At 41.1% G+C, this 12,996-nt stretch overlaps 1 protein-coding gene across 10 annotated transcripts in view; it reads right to left on the bottom strand.

Moving 5' to 3' along the window:
• Positions 1-12,996, bottom strand: part of CELF4 (CUGBP Elav-like family member 4) — a 599,657-nt gene that overhangs the window by 32,983 nt on the left and 553,678 nt on the right. For 4 of the 10 annotated variants that reach the window (XM_069075661.1, XM_069075597.1, XM_069075628.1 and 1 more), the window contains 3 exons: positions 12,143-12,290; positions 10,637-10,786; positions 2,298-2,363 (listed from right to left, as the gene is read on the bottom strand). In XM_069075661.1, coding sequence (XP_068931762.1) covers positions 2,298-2,363; positions 10,637-10,786; positions 12,143-12,290 — 364 coding nt within the window. The remainder of the gene's footprint in view (positions 1-2,297; positions 2,364-10,636; positions 10,787-12,142; positions 12,291-12,996) is intronic. The other 6 variants (XM_069075666.1, XM_069075637.1, XM_069075613.1 and 3 more) reach the window with 3 other exon arrangements.

Genomic DNA, 12,996 nt, shown 5'->3' with positions numbered 1-12,996 from the left:
TTTAAAAAGTGGACCCTGGAGGGACAATGCCAAACCCAAGGGGAAGGAACTAGAATGGGGGCCAAGTGGGGGAGGAAGGATGTGGTAGGCAGCTGGAGGAGACACTTTGCACACCAGGACTCCTAATGTCACTCATATCACACATTGCAGGTGTTTACCTATGGTTTCTCTGTGTAGGGTTCATTATGAGCACTAATGCAGTGTGTGCAGTATTAGGAAAGCTTACTCAGTGGAGCCCCTGCTGGCCTGAGTGGTGACTGCCTCTGCAAGACCATTGTCTCAGGAAAGTCTCAGGCATGCTTCCCTTTACTCCCTCTTCTCCTGTCATGTCCTCAGCAACCTTAGCAGCTTCCTGGGTGCCCTTTCTCCTCTTCCCTCATCCCCTCCAGTGCTAAGTCCCACAGTAGGACCAAATCAACCCTGCCACTATTCTCCCTTTCTGGCTACCACTTCTTTAGGAGTGATGTGTCCCTCATTGGAATGTAACATCTTGCTAACCCCAACACTTAGTATACAATGTTTATAACATAATGAGTGCTTAATAAATGTTTTTCACATTTACATAAAGGACTATATCCATATGAGGTGTTAGTTACTTGGGGGCTTAATGAGTTACTCATTCCCCCAAACTAGATAGCTCAGGTATGAATACTGTTTCTTATTTTCTCTGTGACTTAATTGTCTCATCTTGCCCCATCTGTTCATCAGTGTGAGCTCCCAGAAAGCAAACTCTATGTGTGCACATGTATGTACATAGGCATGTATGTGTGTGTTTTATTAGCTTAAACTGGATGGTATTAGGATGGAAAAGTCTTTGATTGCTAAAAAAAAAAAATTCCAGAACCAATAAATAAGGACTTTTGGAGAAGAATTTGTTTGAACTTATCTATTCTTTTGTATTCACCACTGTTTTGGAATACCTGATGGTTGCTGCATTTTTCAGTGTTTTGGATCATCTACTATTTTGGATTATTTGTGCCACCGTTCCGGTTTGCTAGTGCAGATAATCCAGAATTGACTGTGCCTAGCCTAAAGGGAGAAATGAGCTGAAGTGGTCCCTGCCCAAGGGAGTGAAGGAGAGGGATGAAGGAGTTAGTGATTATCAAAGGTTTGAAGTTAGCTGGTATCTTTCCCTCTTTCTTGATTTGGTTCTATTCTCTATCAGCCTAGGGCAGCTAGGGACAGGCTGGACTCTGGGTGGGAGCTGGGGGGGGGGTGTGGGGGGGTAGGGGGGGGGGTGGGGGGGGGGGGTGGGGGGGGGGGGGGGGGGTAGATGGCAAGTTCTGTTGGAAGGAATGAGGAGGGCTCCAAGAGAGTTCTTTCCTTTGCTTGGCTTCACTCTGGCTTCCTGCAACACTAAATTTGAACAACATACCCTTCTCTTTTGTTTCCTAAATGTTACATGTGTGAATCTAGTCTCCCCGACTGTGCTCTAAGCTCCCTGCATCATCCATTGTCTCTTCTACAGTCCCCAGTATATACTCTACTTCTTTCCCTCCCTTCCACCCTCCCTCCTTTCTTCTTTTCCTCCCTTCTTCCCTATTTCCTTTGTTTTCTGTCTTCTCTCCTCTTCTCTCTTTTTCTCTCCTCTTCTCTCCTCTCCTTTCCTCTTCTCTCCCCTCCCCTTCCTTCCCTTCCCCTTCCTTTCCTTTTCTTTCTCTTCTTTTACTTTCCTTCCTATCTCCTTATACATATTTATATGCAAATACTGTCTATCCTGCAATCTCTGGTTTTCAGTCCCACCTCCTCCATGAAACCTTCTGTGAAGGTTGCCACTCATACTGATCTCAACTTTTTCTAATGTCCCTTCTCAGGACTTTGGGACTGAATCTCACAATTCCCCAATTTCACACTTGACTAGACACTCTCCTGTGTTGTTCTGTATTTGATATGTGTGTTTATTTCCCCAACTATGCTATAAACTTCCCAAGGGAATGAATTGTATGTGCCTCTTTTCTTATGTCTCTCAGGCTAGGTATGTAGTGAGTTGAGTCACTTTGTTGGACTGAATGGCATTCCCTCACCCAAGCCAGAGTTCAGTGGATTACTCTTGGGGAAGAAGAAGTAGGTAATAGCAAACTTTCAATCCCTTGTCTCTAAACAGAGCCCTTCCTCTCCAGATCTCATCCTGCAACTACTCTGCCATGCTCATGCCTCTTCTCAGAGCTTGAACCACTGTAGGGGCTACTGGGGTGGTCTCTATACTTAAGGCTGATAGGAGCAAGATGAGGGAAAGTTTAGGGCATGGGAAGAGGGACTTATGGAAAGTGTTATTGGGAGAAAGCGTCAATACTAACGACCTGCATACTGCTGCACTCCAGCGTAGGCCTGCTGCAGGGGGTCGGCCGCCGTGGGGCTCTGCGCTGGGGGAGACAGACAAAAAGGAGAACAGAGGTCAGTAACTCCCTGAAGCCCCCATATGGCCCCTGAATCCTCCCACATCCTTCTAGCCTCTCTCCTGGGTTCCCCAGATTCTATACTATTTCTGAAACTTTAAAAAAAAGTTTTTTTTTTTTCTTCTTCTAGAGAGTTTCCCCAGTTGGAACTGAGAGAAACGGATGACTTCCATGACCTGCATTTGTCTAAGACTCCTGGACTCCTTGGGGGCAAGGACCAGATGTGTATGTTTACCAGCACTATTTCTGTCTCCCTCTTGCCAGTCCTGGCCTCTAGACTCCCTTCAGTAAGGAATGGTCTGATGACACCCAAGCAATGAGCAAGTCATACAAGGTCTGGCCACAGACTGGATGGGATTGGGGACAAAAACAAACAAGGGTATCCAGAGGAGGGTGAGAGGTCTAGAAACGATATCATATGAGGACTAGCTACCAAAGTTGGGGATGTTTAGTGTGGAGAAGATAGGACTTAGTCATATATGGCCTCTTCAAGTCTGCGAAGTACTTGACCACATTTTCTCATTTGAACCTCACAACAACTCGATGTGATAGGCTTTACAGTTATTATTTCCAATTTACAGATGGGAAAACTAGAACTTGCAGTGGTCATATAGGTCAGGCAATGTGGCAAACCAGATATAATGCTGGACTTGTAGTTATGAAAACTTGGGTTCAAATTCTGCTTCTGATGTTTATTAACTGCAAGTCATGTAACCTAGATCAGCCTCAGTTTCCCCATTTGAAAAACATGGATGATAATAGCACCTAACTCATAGGATTATAAAAATCAAATGAGGTAATACAGGTGAAGTACTTTCTTTGTAAGCTTTAATGTGCTACATAAATGTGTTATTATTATTGCTGTGAATAAAACTTTCAAGTTCCTAATCTGCCAAAAGGGGATAATAATAGAAGCATAGGTCTAGAAAGATCCAGATCATAGATTTGAAAAGGGCCTTGGAGACCAATTAGTAGCCCCCCCACCCATATTATAGATAAGGAAATAGGCTGAGAGAGGTTCCATAACTTCACCAAAGTCTCATATCACAGGTGGGATTGGAAGCCATGGTTTCTCTTTAGGGTCAATGCTTTTCCCAGTCCCATGATGCCTTTGCCTATCTCAAAGGGTTTTCATGAGGATGAAATGTGATAATACTTTTTAAATTCTGCAGTACTATATAAGTGTGTGCTGTAGGTGTGCTTCATCACCTCCATGACCTCATTTGCCTTCTTCTGGATTTGTTCCACTTGTCAATGTCCCTCTTAAAATGTGCTGCCTGGAATTAGGTGCCCCAATATAATTGGGGCCTGACCAGGGCAAAAATCAGGGCCATTTATGGACCAGATTTCATTAATTTACTCTAGGATCACATTAACTTTTCAATAATTTTGATAGTATTCACATTTGTATAGGACTTAAAAATTTGCAAAGCACTTTCACATACACTCTCTCATCTGATATTCAACTGATAGCCTTATGAGTCAGATGCTTTTGGCATGTGTATGTTTGTGTATGTGTATATGTATGTACATATATACATATGTTCATTATATATTGTATTTTAATACATGTTGTAGTATAATGTTATGCATGTTTAAATATTTATTGAGCATCTACTGTGTGTCAGGCACTCTGCTAAATACTTTACAAATATTATCTCATTTTACCCTTGTGATAACCCTGGGAGGCAAGTTAATTATAATACAACTTTATAGATGAGGAAAAAGAGGCACAGGTTAAGTGATTTGCCCAGAGTCACACAGCTTGTAAGTGTCTAAGTTCAAATGTGAACCCAGGTCTTCCTTTTGCCTGACCCAGTACTCTGTCCTTTGTGCTACCAGCCACCTTGTAGTCAGCCAAACACCCTTGTTTTCCCCACCTTCCTGCCCAATTACTAAGATTTCCTCATCTTGTTCTTTTGCAATTAATTTTCTTTCTTTCCTTTTTTTGTTCCAAATTTAACAAACACTCTAAAAAAGAACATTTCCATATACAAAGTAGAACAGAAAAAAAGGATTTTATGTGAAAGCACAAGTCTCTGTTAAATATAGTTTCTAATTAATATTTTAAACCTAAATGTAGGACTTCATATTTAGACTTAATTTTGTTTCTTTCAGTATACCTTTCTAGCCTTTTGAGATTTTAGGGATTTAAAAAAAATTCATCCATCAAATTAGTTATTTGGGTCACCTACAAATTTAATTCTATGCTTTCATCCAAGTAACTGTTAAAAAAGGTTGAACACTATAGGAACAAAGATGCTGAGACAATCATAAGATATTTCTTTCCAGATTTACATTGATATATTAATTAAAACTCTTTAAGTACAAAATCCAAACCAACTATGAATTTTCCTCATATCTCTCCATGTAATCACAAGATATGGCTTTATCAGGTTATTTACTGAATCAATATGCACTATATCTATGAAGTTCCCCTGATTGATCAGCTGAGCATTATTATCAAGAAAGGAAATTGGATTAGTTTGTCAGATCTTGTTACTAAATGAATCAGTGTTGGTTCCTAGTAATCACTGTTTTCTTTTCTTTAAAAATTTTTTTGAAAATTTGTATATTTTAATTTTTTCAAATTACATGGAAAAACAATTTTTAACTTCCAATTTTTTAAAATTTTGGGTAGTTCCAAATTGTCTCCTTTCCTCCTTTACTTGCCCTTTTCTGAGACTGTAAGCAATTAGATATAGACTCTACATGCACTGCCTTCTCTTCCAAATGCTTCTATACTATACAGTAGTCCACTAGAGAAAAAAGCCCAAGTCTTGGAGAACTTGAAGTATCTCATTTATTTTGGTGGCTCTAAATGTCCCATTTAAAGATGACCAATTCTTTTTGTTGGATTACTCCCCCCCCCCCATTTTTTTCTTTTCTCTCTCCCTTCACCCTCCTACTCTAATAGGGAATGGTTTATAGAACATGGCATATTGTTAAAAATGTGGGAAAGGAACATCTCCAAATTGCAATGAAGCAGCTCACAGATGTCAAAAGGGGGTGGGAAAATGGATATGCCATTCTGGATAGAGGAAATACAGAAGGGGTAGTCTGTCAGGGCAGAAAAGGAAGAGAAGCCATCCAGATGTATCTGGGACTGGGATTTTGAGTAAGTAAGCTGAGAGCTAGATGACTGTGTGTGATGCATTTGTGTATACACATATGTGGATGGCATAGATAAGGTCATCTTCTGCCTCTTCAAAGTACCTTGCCTGTGGCAATTACAGAAAGGAAAGCTTCTTGGGACTTGTATTAGAACCAAACATTCAACACACTCATCATCTTAAATCAGATCCTCAGATTTCTCTGCCTCTTTTTTGGAAGTGGCAGTGGAGTAGATTTGGAGGTGGGGAGGAGGGATGAGAAGCAGAATTGGTCCAGATGCAAATTTGGTGTTGCCAAGAGATTCTGATCTTCTTTGATCCTACCCTCTGTGTCTGAACTCTGTTCCTCACTCCCCTACTCTGGCTCCTTCTTACTTCTCCAATCCCTCTTCTCCAGTATAGACTTTCCTCTCTAGACAGGGTAGTATTCACACCATTCCCCACATAGGCCATACTCATTTAGTCCTTAAAGATTTTGAGGGGTACTATTTCCTCTACCTAGAGTGACCTCATCTTTCCTCTTCGCCTGGGAAATGGACACAATGACTTACCTACTTCTCAGGATTGTGAGGATCAAATGAGATAATAAAAGTGAAATCACTTTAAAAATTTAAATGGTTATTCATTTAATATTATTCTAAACTGTGTGGAGAGGAGCATAGATAGATTTATAGATTCATAAAATGTTAGACTTGGAAGGCACTTTTAAAAGTCCTCTTTTTAGAGATAAAAAAAAAAAAACTGAGCCACAGAGATGAGGTGACTTGTGTAAAGTCATATAGTTAGTGTCAGAACCCAGCCTGGGACTTCTAGCCCAGTTCCCTTTCCTCTATGCTGTGCTACTTCCACCAGTGAACCCTTTTCATTCAGACCCTCTTTTCTCTGTGATACTAGAAGGAAAGTAAAAATGTTTCCAGCCACTGGTTAGTTTTACCTGTGATGAGTGTGTCTCTAGTATGGAAGAAATTGGCCAAAGTATCAGAAGTCCTCACTGATCTGTCCTAGGTTCTGAACAGAACTTGGCAGTGTTAAGCCACACACTGACCACACTGCCTATACAGAGTTCTCTCCTTATGAAACAGAATCTTATACTCCAGGATATATTTTCCTAATTAACACTGGGAAATAATGATCATTCCTTTAGCCCTGGGTCTTCTCTTCATATCCAATTAATCTACAGTTATTTATAAGCTGAGTCTTGCATTTGTGTTCTTTCCTCAGAATGAAAGAACCCCAAGGGCAGAGCTTGTGACTCCTCTCCACCCTTTAGACTAGTGTTTCCAAGAGCACAGGAGAGATACAATAACTTATTTGCTTAAAGTCATTCTTGAAACAATATTGCCCTTGCTTTATATAATGCTTTTTTGGTTCTGCTCATTTCACTCTTCATTATTTCATGCAAGTCTTTCCGTGTTTTTCTAAAACCATTGAGTTCATGTGAAAATGATGTAGTTGTCTTGTGAATTTCTGAGGTGATCTGCATTTCAGGTTGAATTCTGATTATGTGATGATAGGAATTGTTCTTATTTATCTGCTTATGCTACTTTTTTGTCTTTTAGTGAAACAGTTGAAGTTATGTATCTAGTTAGCTAAATGAGTATGTAGTACTCTTGGGAGAATACAGTAATCCCCCATGCCATCAGGAAGCTTCCTGATTGGGTGAGAATACATCTGGTATTAGAAGAATGGACCAAATAACTTGGTCCAGAAAACCAGGAGAGGGGGCAGGAGTCCCAAAATGTCACTTGCCTTTTGAAGAGAAGACACTATTCTTATCAAAGGTGATATGAGCAGCAGATCCATTGGCCACTCTTAGCCGAGAAGGAATAAAGGGTGACCAGTCTGGGCTTGGAAAACATTAGTATAGGTTGAATGAGGAAATTAAGCCTGGCTACTCTGAGATTAGGTAGATTTCTTTTATATTCATTTAATTATCTTGTACTATTATATGATTTATGAATATGTATATTCTCTTTTCCTTTATAAATCAAACCCTAAAAAACAACTCACGGCCTAGAATAGGTGGAGATAAGAGCAGAAGGGAAAGAAGAAAATGTATAATAGCAAGGACAGCTGGGAGAATAATAGCAGGAGAGAGAGGAGAGAAGGAATGAGAAGGCAGAACTCTGAACTCAAGCAACGAAGTTGATTCAGGGCTCAGGAAGGTACAGGATGTTCAGTGCTTTGGTTAGGGGGTTCAGGGATCAGGAAAGGACTGAGAGGTGAAAGCCATTAGAGCGAAGGTTAGGTTTCTGCAGCTAGCTCTAAGAGAAGTAACTGCTACCCCAGGAAACCATCAGAGGGTCATAAAGGTTTAAAGCCAAGCACTGTATCCCTTTTAGCCTCTATGCAATGTGTGAAGAAATTGCTTTTCTCTTATTTGTATTTTTTTCCTTCCTCATTTAAGTTCTCAAATGTTGCTGCCAGAGGTATCATTGCTAAAACTCTGAAATGCACCTCATTAAAAATCAGTGTAATTTGGTGGGATGAAGCTTCTGACTTGAAGGCCATGCCTTTAGAGGAACAGATTATGTGGAAGGTGAGATGAGATAGTATGGAGTACACTCAGGAGATTAAAGAGACAGGTTTTGGACTCAGATTTCTACTGATTCCTAATCCAGTGTTCTTTCTAGGGTATCAGACTTCCTAGAAGGTGAATACTGTAAAGTATAAGCTGGTGAACATGACTTTGATTCCTTGTTGTGCAGTTATTTCAGTTGTATCTTACTCTTTATGACCCCATTTGGGGTTTTCTTGGCAAAGATGCTGGAGTACTTTGCCATTTCCTTCTCCAGCTCATTTTACAGATGAGGAAACTGAGGCAAACAGGGTAAAGTGACTTGCTCAGAGTCCCTTAGTGTCTGAGGCTGGATTTGAACACAGGTCTTCCTGACTCCAGGCCCAGTGTTATAACCATTGTACCACCTAGCCACCCCCACTTTGATTCCTAGTAAGATTCTAAAATGGATTTGAAGGTGTGGTTTGTGAGCTCTTAGAAAAGAAGGCAATGATCATCTATAACTATCATGGGTTTAATGAGAACCAAACAACAGACCAAATTAATTTCCTTTTTTTTTTAAATTTTCTGCTAGATAATGTTAGAGGAATGACTTAGATAACCTTCAAATTCCCTTTCAAATTCATAGATTGAGACCTAGGTCTATGATAAGTTCTTATGAATTTCATTGATTTCAGCATGGGATCTGATGACATTTCTCATATCTTCAGAGACAAGATTGAAAGATATGAAATGAATGATAGTAAATTTAGGTGAGGTCAGAACTGGCAGAATGAAAGGACCCAGATGGCACTGATTAATGTATTAATCTGAAAGAGGTCTCTAGTAAGGTGTCTCAAGGCTCTGTTTTTGGCACTGTTTTGCTTGATATTTTTTACCAAGTGACTGGGATGAAAGAAAAAAAAAGATGGCATGCTTATCAAATTTGCAGTTCATAAAAAGTTTAAAGGATTAGAAAATGCTGGATGATAGAATTGGGATTTTTAAAAAAAGATCTCAGTGGACTGAAGCTATAAAGATGGAATTTAATAGGGATAAATGTAAGTCTTATACTTGGGTGCAAAAATTAATTGAGCATGTCCAGCCAGGGAAAAGCACAGCTAGAAAGCAATTTTGTGAGAAAAAAAAGTCTTATCTGTAAATTGAGAAGTTTGGACTAGCTCTACATATATATATGTATCTTTATGGTACCTTTAGCTTGAAGGAAAGGAGAGAATAAGCATTTGTACCACACCTACTGTGTGTCACTCAATGTGCTAAGCACTTTACAAATATTGTCTCATTTGACCTCGAAATCTGTAATCCTATGATCTAGGAGTGTTAGTGAATTGCAAACTCAATGTGATTGTGTGACATGGCAGCCAAAGTTCATTATCGCTTAGACTGATTTCGAGGAATTATAATTCTCACATCTTGAGCAAAAAAGGTGATGGACCCAAGGCAACAGGCCCTAGTTGGACCACTCTGGCAAAAGTTCTGGAAGCCACATTTTAAAGAAAAATTCATAATCTGGAATGATTTTAAAGAAGGATGACAAGTATGATTAGGAACCATGTGAAATGAGTTTGAACTGTGTGAAATCAAGCAACTATTTATTATAAAGTGGAGGATGTGGTGGTGGTGGGATGCATATGATAGGGATTTCCAAGTTTTTAGGGGACTGTTATGTGAAATAAAGGTTACACTTGTTCAATTTGGACCTAAAGGACAGAATCTCAAGAGAGGCAGACTTCATCTCAACATGAGGAAAAAATATTCCTATTCAATTCAGATTGGGCCAAAGTGGAAAAGGCTGTTTTGGGCAAGAAGTTCGCCCTTGCTGGAGGTTTGCAAGCAGATTGAATGACTGCAGGTGGAGGATGTTGAAGACTACACCTTTACTTTGAGGGAGGGGTTGGAATAAGGAAATTTAGAAGTCTGTCTTCCATTTGTAAGTCTAAATCTAGGTTTCTCTCACCCCTCACACCAGGTTGTGTGTGGGATATACTCTAAGAGATCCTTAGAAAGGGATGGCAGATATCTCCTAAGAATCTAAAGTCAAAACCTTTATTACTAATGATGCATCCTGTACCTGACAGGGATGTGGTTGAAGGCACTTCCCTTCTCCCTTAAGGGTTCAGAAGGGGGTGATGAGATGAAGGACAGATGCTTAAAGGTGATAGTAAATAGGGGAGGAATAGCCACATCTGGCAGGCAGGATTCAATGAACTAATCATTGTAGGCCTTTGTTATCTTCTTCATCTACATTTTTCTTGATGTAGTTTTCCTATTTACTTTCCTAAATTCTTTTATTTTCAACCATATAATATTTCAGTAAGGCCAACAAAAGAAAGGTTTTCATTCTTTGCTTGCCTGAAGATCTGACTTAGGGTACCCCCTAAGGGGACTGGGAAGGACCTCTGCATGGACCTTTCAGTGAATAAAGAAACCCCATATTAATGTGAGCATGAGTTCAGCTGTGTTTGCTCTCTGACATCCTGTCTAGGTCATTTCTTTGTGCTATGTCTAACCCTATTAGATCAGTGACTGAGAAGAAAGATATAGGGTGTAGGGGCAGGGGACTGGGAAGTTCAAGTTATGGAAATAAAGGTTTTGGGGAGCTGCCTTACCTGGGTAGGGGTGGATTCCATTGGCAAACACGGCTTCAGCTGCAGGCTGCCCATTAGCTTGTGGGGGAAGGCCAGTGAATCCGTTCACCCCAATGGGGGATGGGATGCTAGGCACAGCTGGTGCAGTGATGCCCGGAGGGGTACTACCACCTGGGGAATAGTGGGGAGGAGAAAAAAGAGAAACACAGGCACAGCAAAGGTGAAGGATCCCAGAATTTATATCATACCTTTCCTCACTGGCCTTCCACTTTCTGAGGAAAGATTCAGTCTGATCTCCTCATTTTCCCCTTAACATGCCGGGTTCCATCCAACCTCTGAGCTTTCGCTTGTGATATTCCTCCCTTCCCCCATCCCCTCATACACCTGAAATGCCCTTCCACTGCCTCTATCCAAATCTTACCCATTCTTCAACATTCAAATTGAGTCCCATTTCCTCCAGAAAGTCTTCTTCCTGAGTAACTAATCCCACTGACCTCCCTTTCAATGAGTTCCTACAACACTTAAGATCTGAATCAGAGTGTGATGTGGGGCCATATACAGTCTGGCATTTTCCTCTACTTGGTGACTGGATATAAAGCTTGTCTGCCAGAGTAAGCTGAGCTCCCCAAAGAAAGGGGGCATGTCTTCCCCTCTGTATCACAATGTGGTGAAGCACAAGGTTGGGAGAACAGTAAGGACACATTTATAGACTGAACATTTTCTCAGTTGTTTGGTCTGTTATCAAGTCTGGGTCTCTTTGAATGCTGTTCTTTCCCATGTCCCCCAATCAGTTCTACTCAATGGAGCTCTCACTGCTCAGGTAGACAGTCTTTGAGAAGTCAATACAGAGACTAACTATGGATGTCCGTGTTCACATCACGGTCTGTTTTATCCCACAGGAATGATCTATAGGTTAGACCAAGATCAGATAATGGTGATAGTGATGGTTGGTGGTGATCATGATAAAGATGATGATGGTGATGGCAGTAACAGGGATGACAGTAATGGTACTGATAGTAATGACAGTGACATTAGTGTTGAGGATGGTAGTGATGGGGATGTGCAGGTGATAACTGTGGAAACCATGATGATAGTGGAAGTGGTGGTGATGCTCGTACTAATGCTGATAACAATAGTGATGGCAATGAGAACTGAGATAGTGTTTGTAATAAGAATAGTCAGGGCAATAGTAGAGCTATAGCAATGATGATGATGGGGATGGAGATGGTGGAATCTATCTACTTGTCTATCTAGACAATCAGCGGCAATAATAATATTAAATCCCTTACCTCCTTTTAATCACATTTTAGGGTCTAGTCCTTCAAATAACCTTCCTGTCTCTACATTGGCCCATATGGGAGTCAATCCCACGAAGATGATCTCAGCAGCACTACCCCCCCCCATGCCCCTGTCAAGTTGTCCTAAGCCAATGTTTAGTCACCTCTGGTGAGCAGAAAGACCCTCATGCCTTTTCTGACACTGCTTCTCTCTCCCCTTCCATGGGACCTCCAAAGTAGAGCAACTTACCTGAGGTTGGGGTCATGGGGGCGGCCGCGAGGCCGTTCATGTTCAGTGCTGCCATCTGCTGCATCTGGGCTGCGGCGAAGGCTGCCATGGGGTTCAGGTAGCCTCCCTGTGCTACGGATGCCATGATGGCCGCCTGCTGCTGCATCAGCTGGGGCAAAGGGAACGGGGAAAAAATATCACGCGCTCCCAGGTGGGGCTGCCCCCACCATTTTGGGGGATCATGACTCCCCTTAATATAGCCCCTCATCCCTGGGTATCATAGTTCTTCTCTCTGGCCCTCACAACTTCATGGGAAGCATAGTTTTTGCTCTTTCCACAAATGCCTGGGTTGGTGGTGGGGCATGGTGGAAATCAAGATCCTATGGGTCACAGCTTGAGAAAGAATATATGTCATTCTTTCAAAAGTGATTATGAAATGAGAAGAAATCATTCCCCTCTATACTGATTGAAGTTGGGGAGGGGGTATGAAACAATACAGAGTTCTCTGTTAAGTTATAAATTGAGGGGTTTTGTACTTTAAAAATGTCCTAGAAAATAGGGATATCCTAAAAAATGCAGAAATGGATTCTTGCACATGGGATGAGATGATGTGCATGGGGATAGGGGGGGAAGGGGAAGGACATGTAGCAGGAGGGTACAGCAGTGGACTATTGTTTGGGCAAATGATGTTAGGAATATCTTTGGGGAAAGTAAGGGCAGACTGGAGGAGAAAGATAAGCATGTTGGATCATCAACAAAGATAAGTAGGAACAATGTAAAAAGGAAGAGGGATGTGTAAAAAGGAACAGGCTCGAGGTTTTCTAACAGGTGAGAGAGAGAGAGAGAGAGAGAGAGAGAGAGAGAGAGAGAGAGAG

This window comes from Petaurus breviceps, unplaced genomic scaffold (genome assembly GCF_028583685.1).
Source record: "Petaurus breviceps papuanus isolate PSGF00001 unplaced genomic scaffold, PetGlider_PUasm1.0 151, whole genome shotgun sequence".
In the NCBI taxonomy this organism is placed as follows: Eukaryota; Metazoa; Chordata; class Mammalia; order Diprotodontia; family Petauridae; genus Petaurus; species Petaurus breviceps.
The sequence above is the reverse complement of the archived record's forward strand: the minus strand, read 5'-3'. Positions and strand labels throughout refer to the sequence as shown.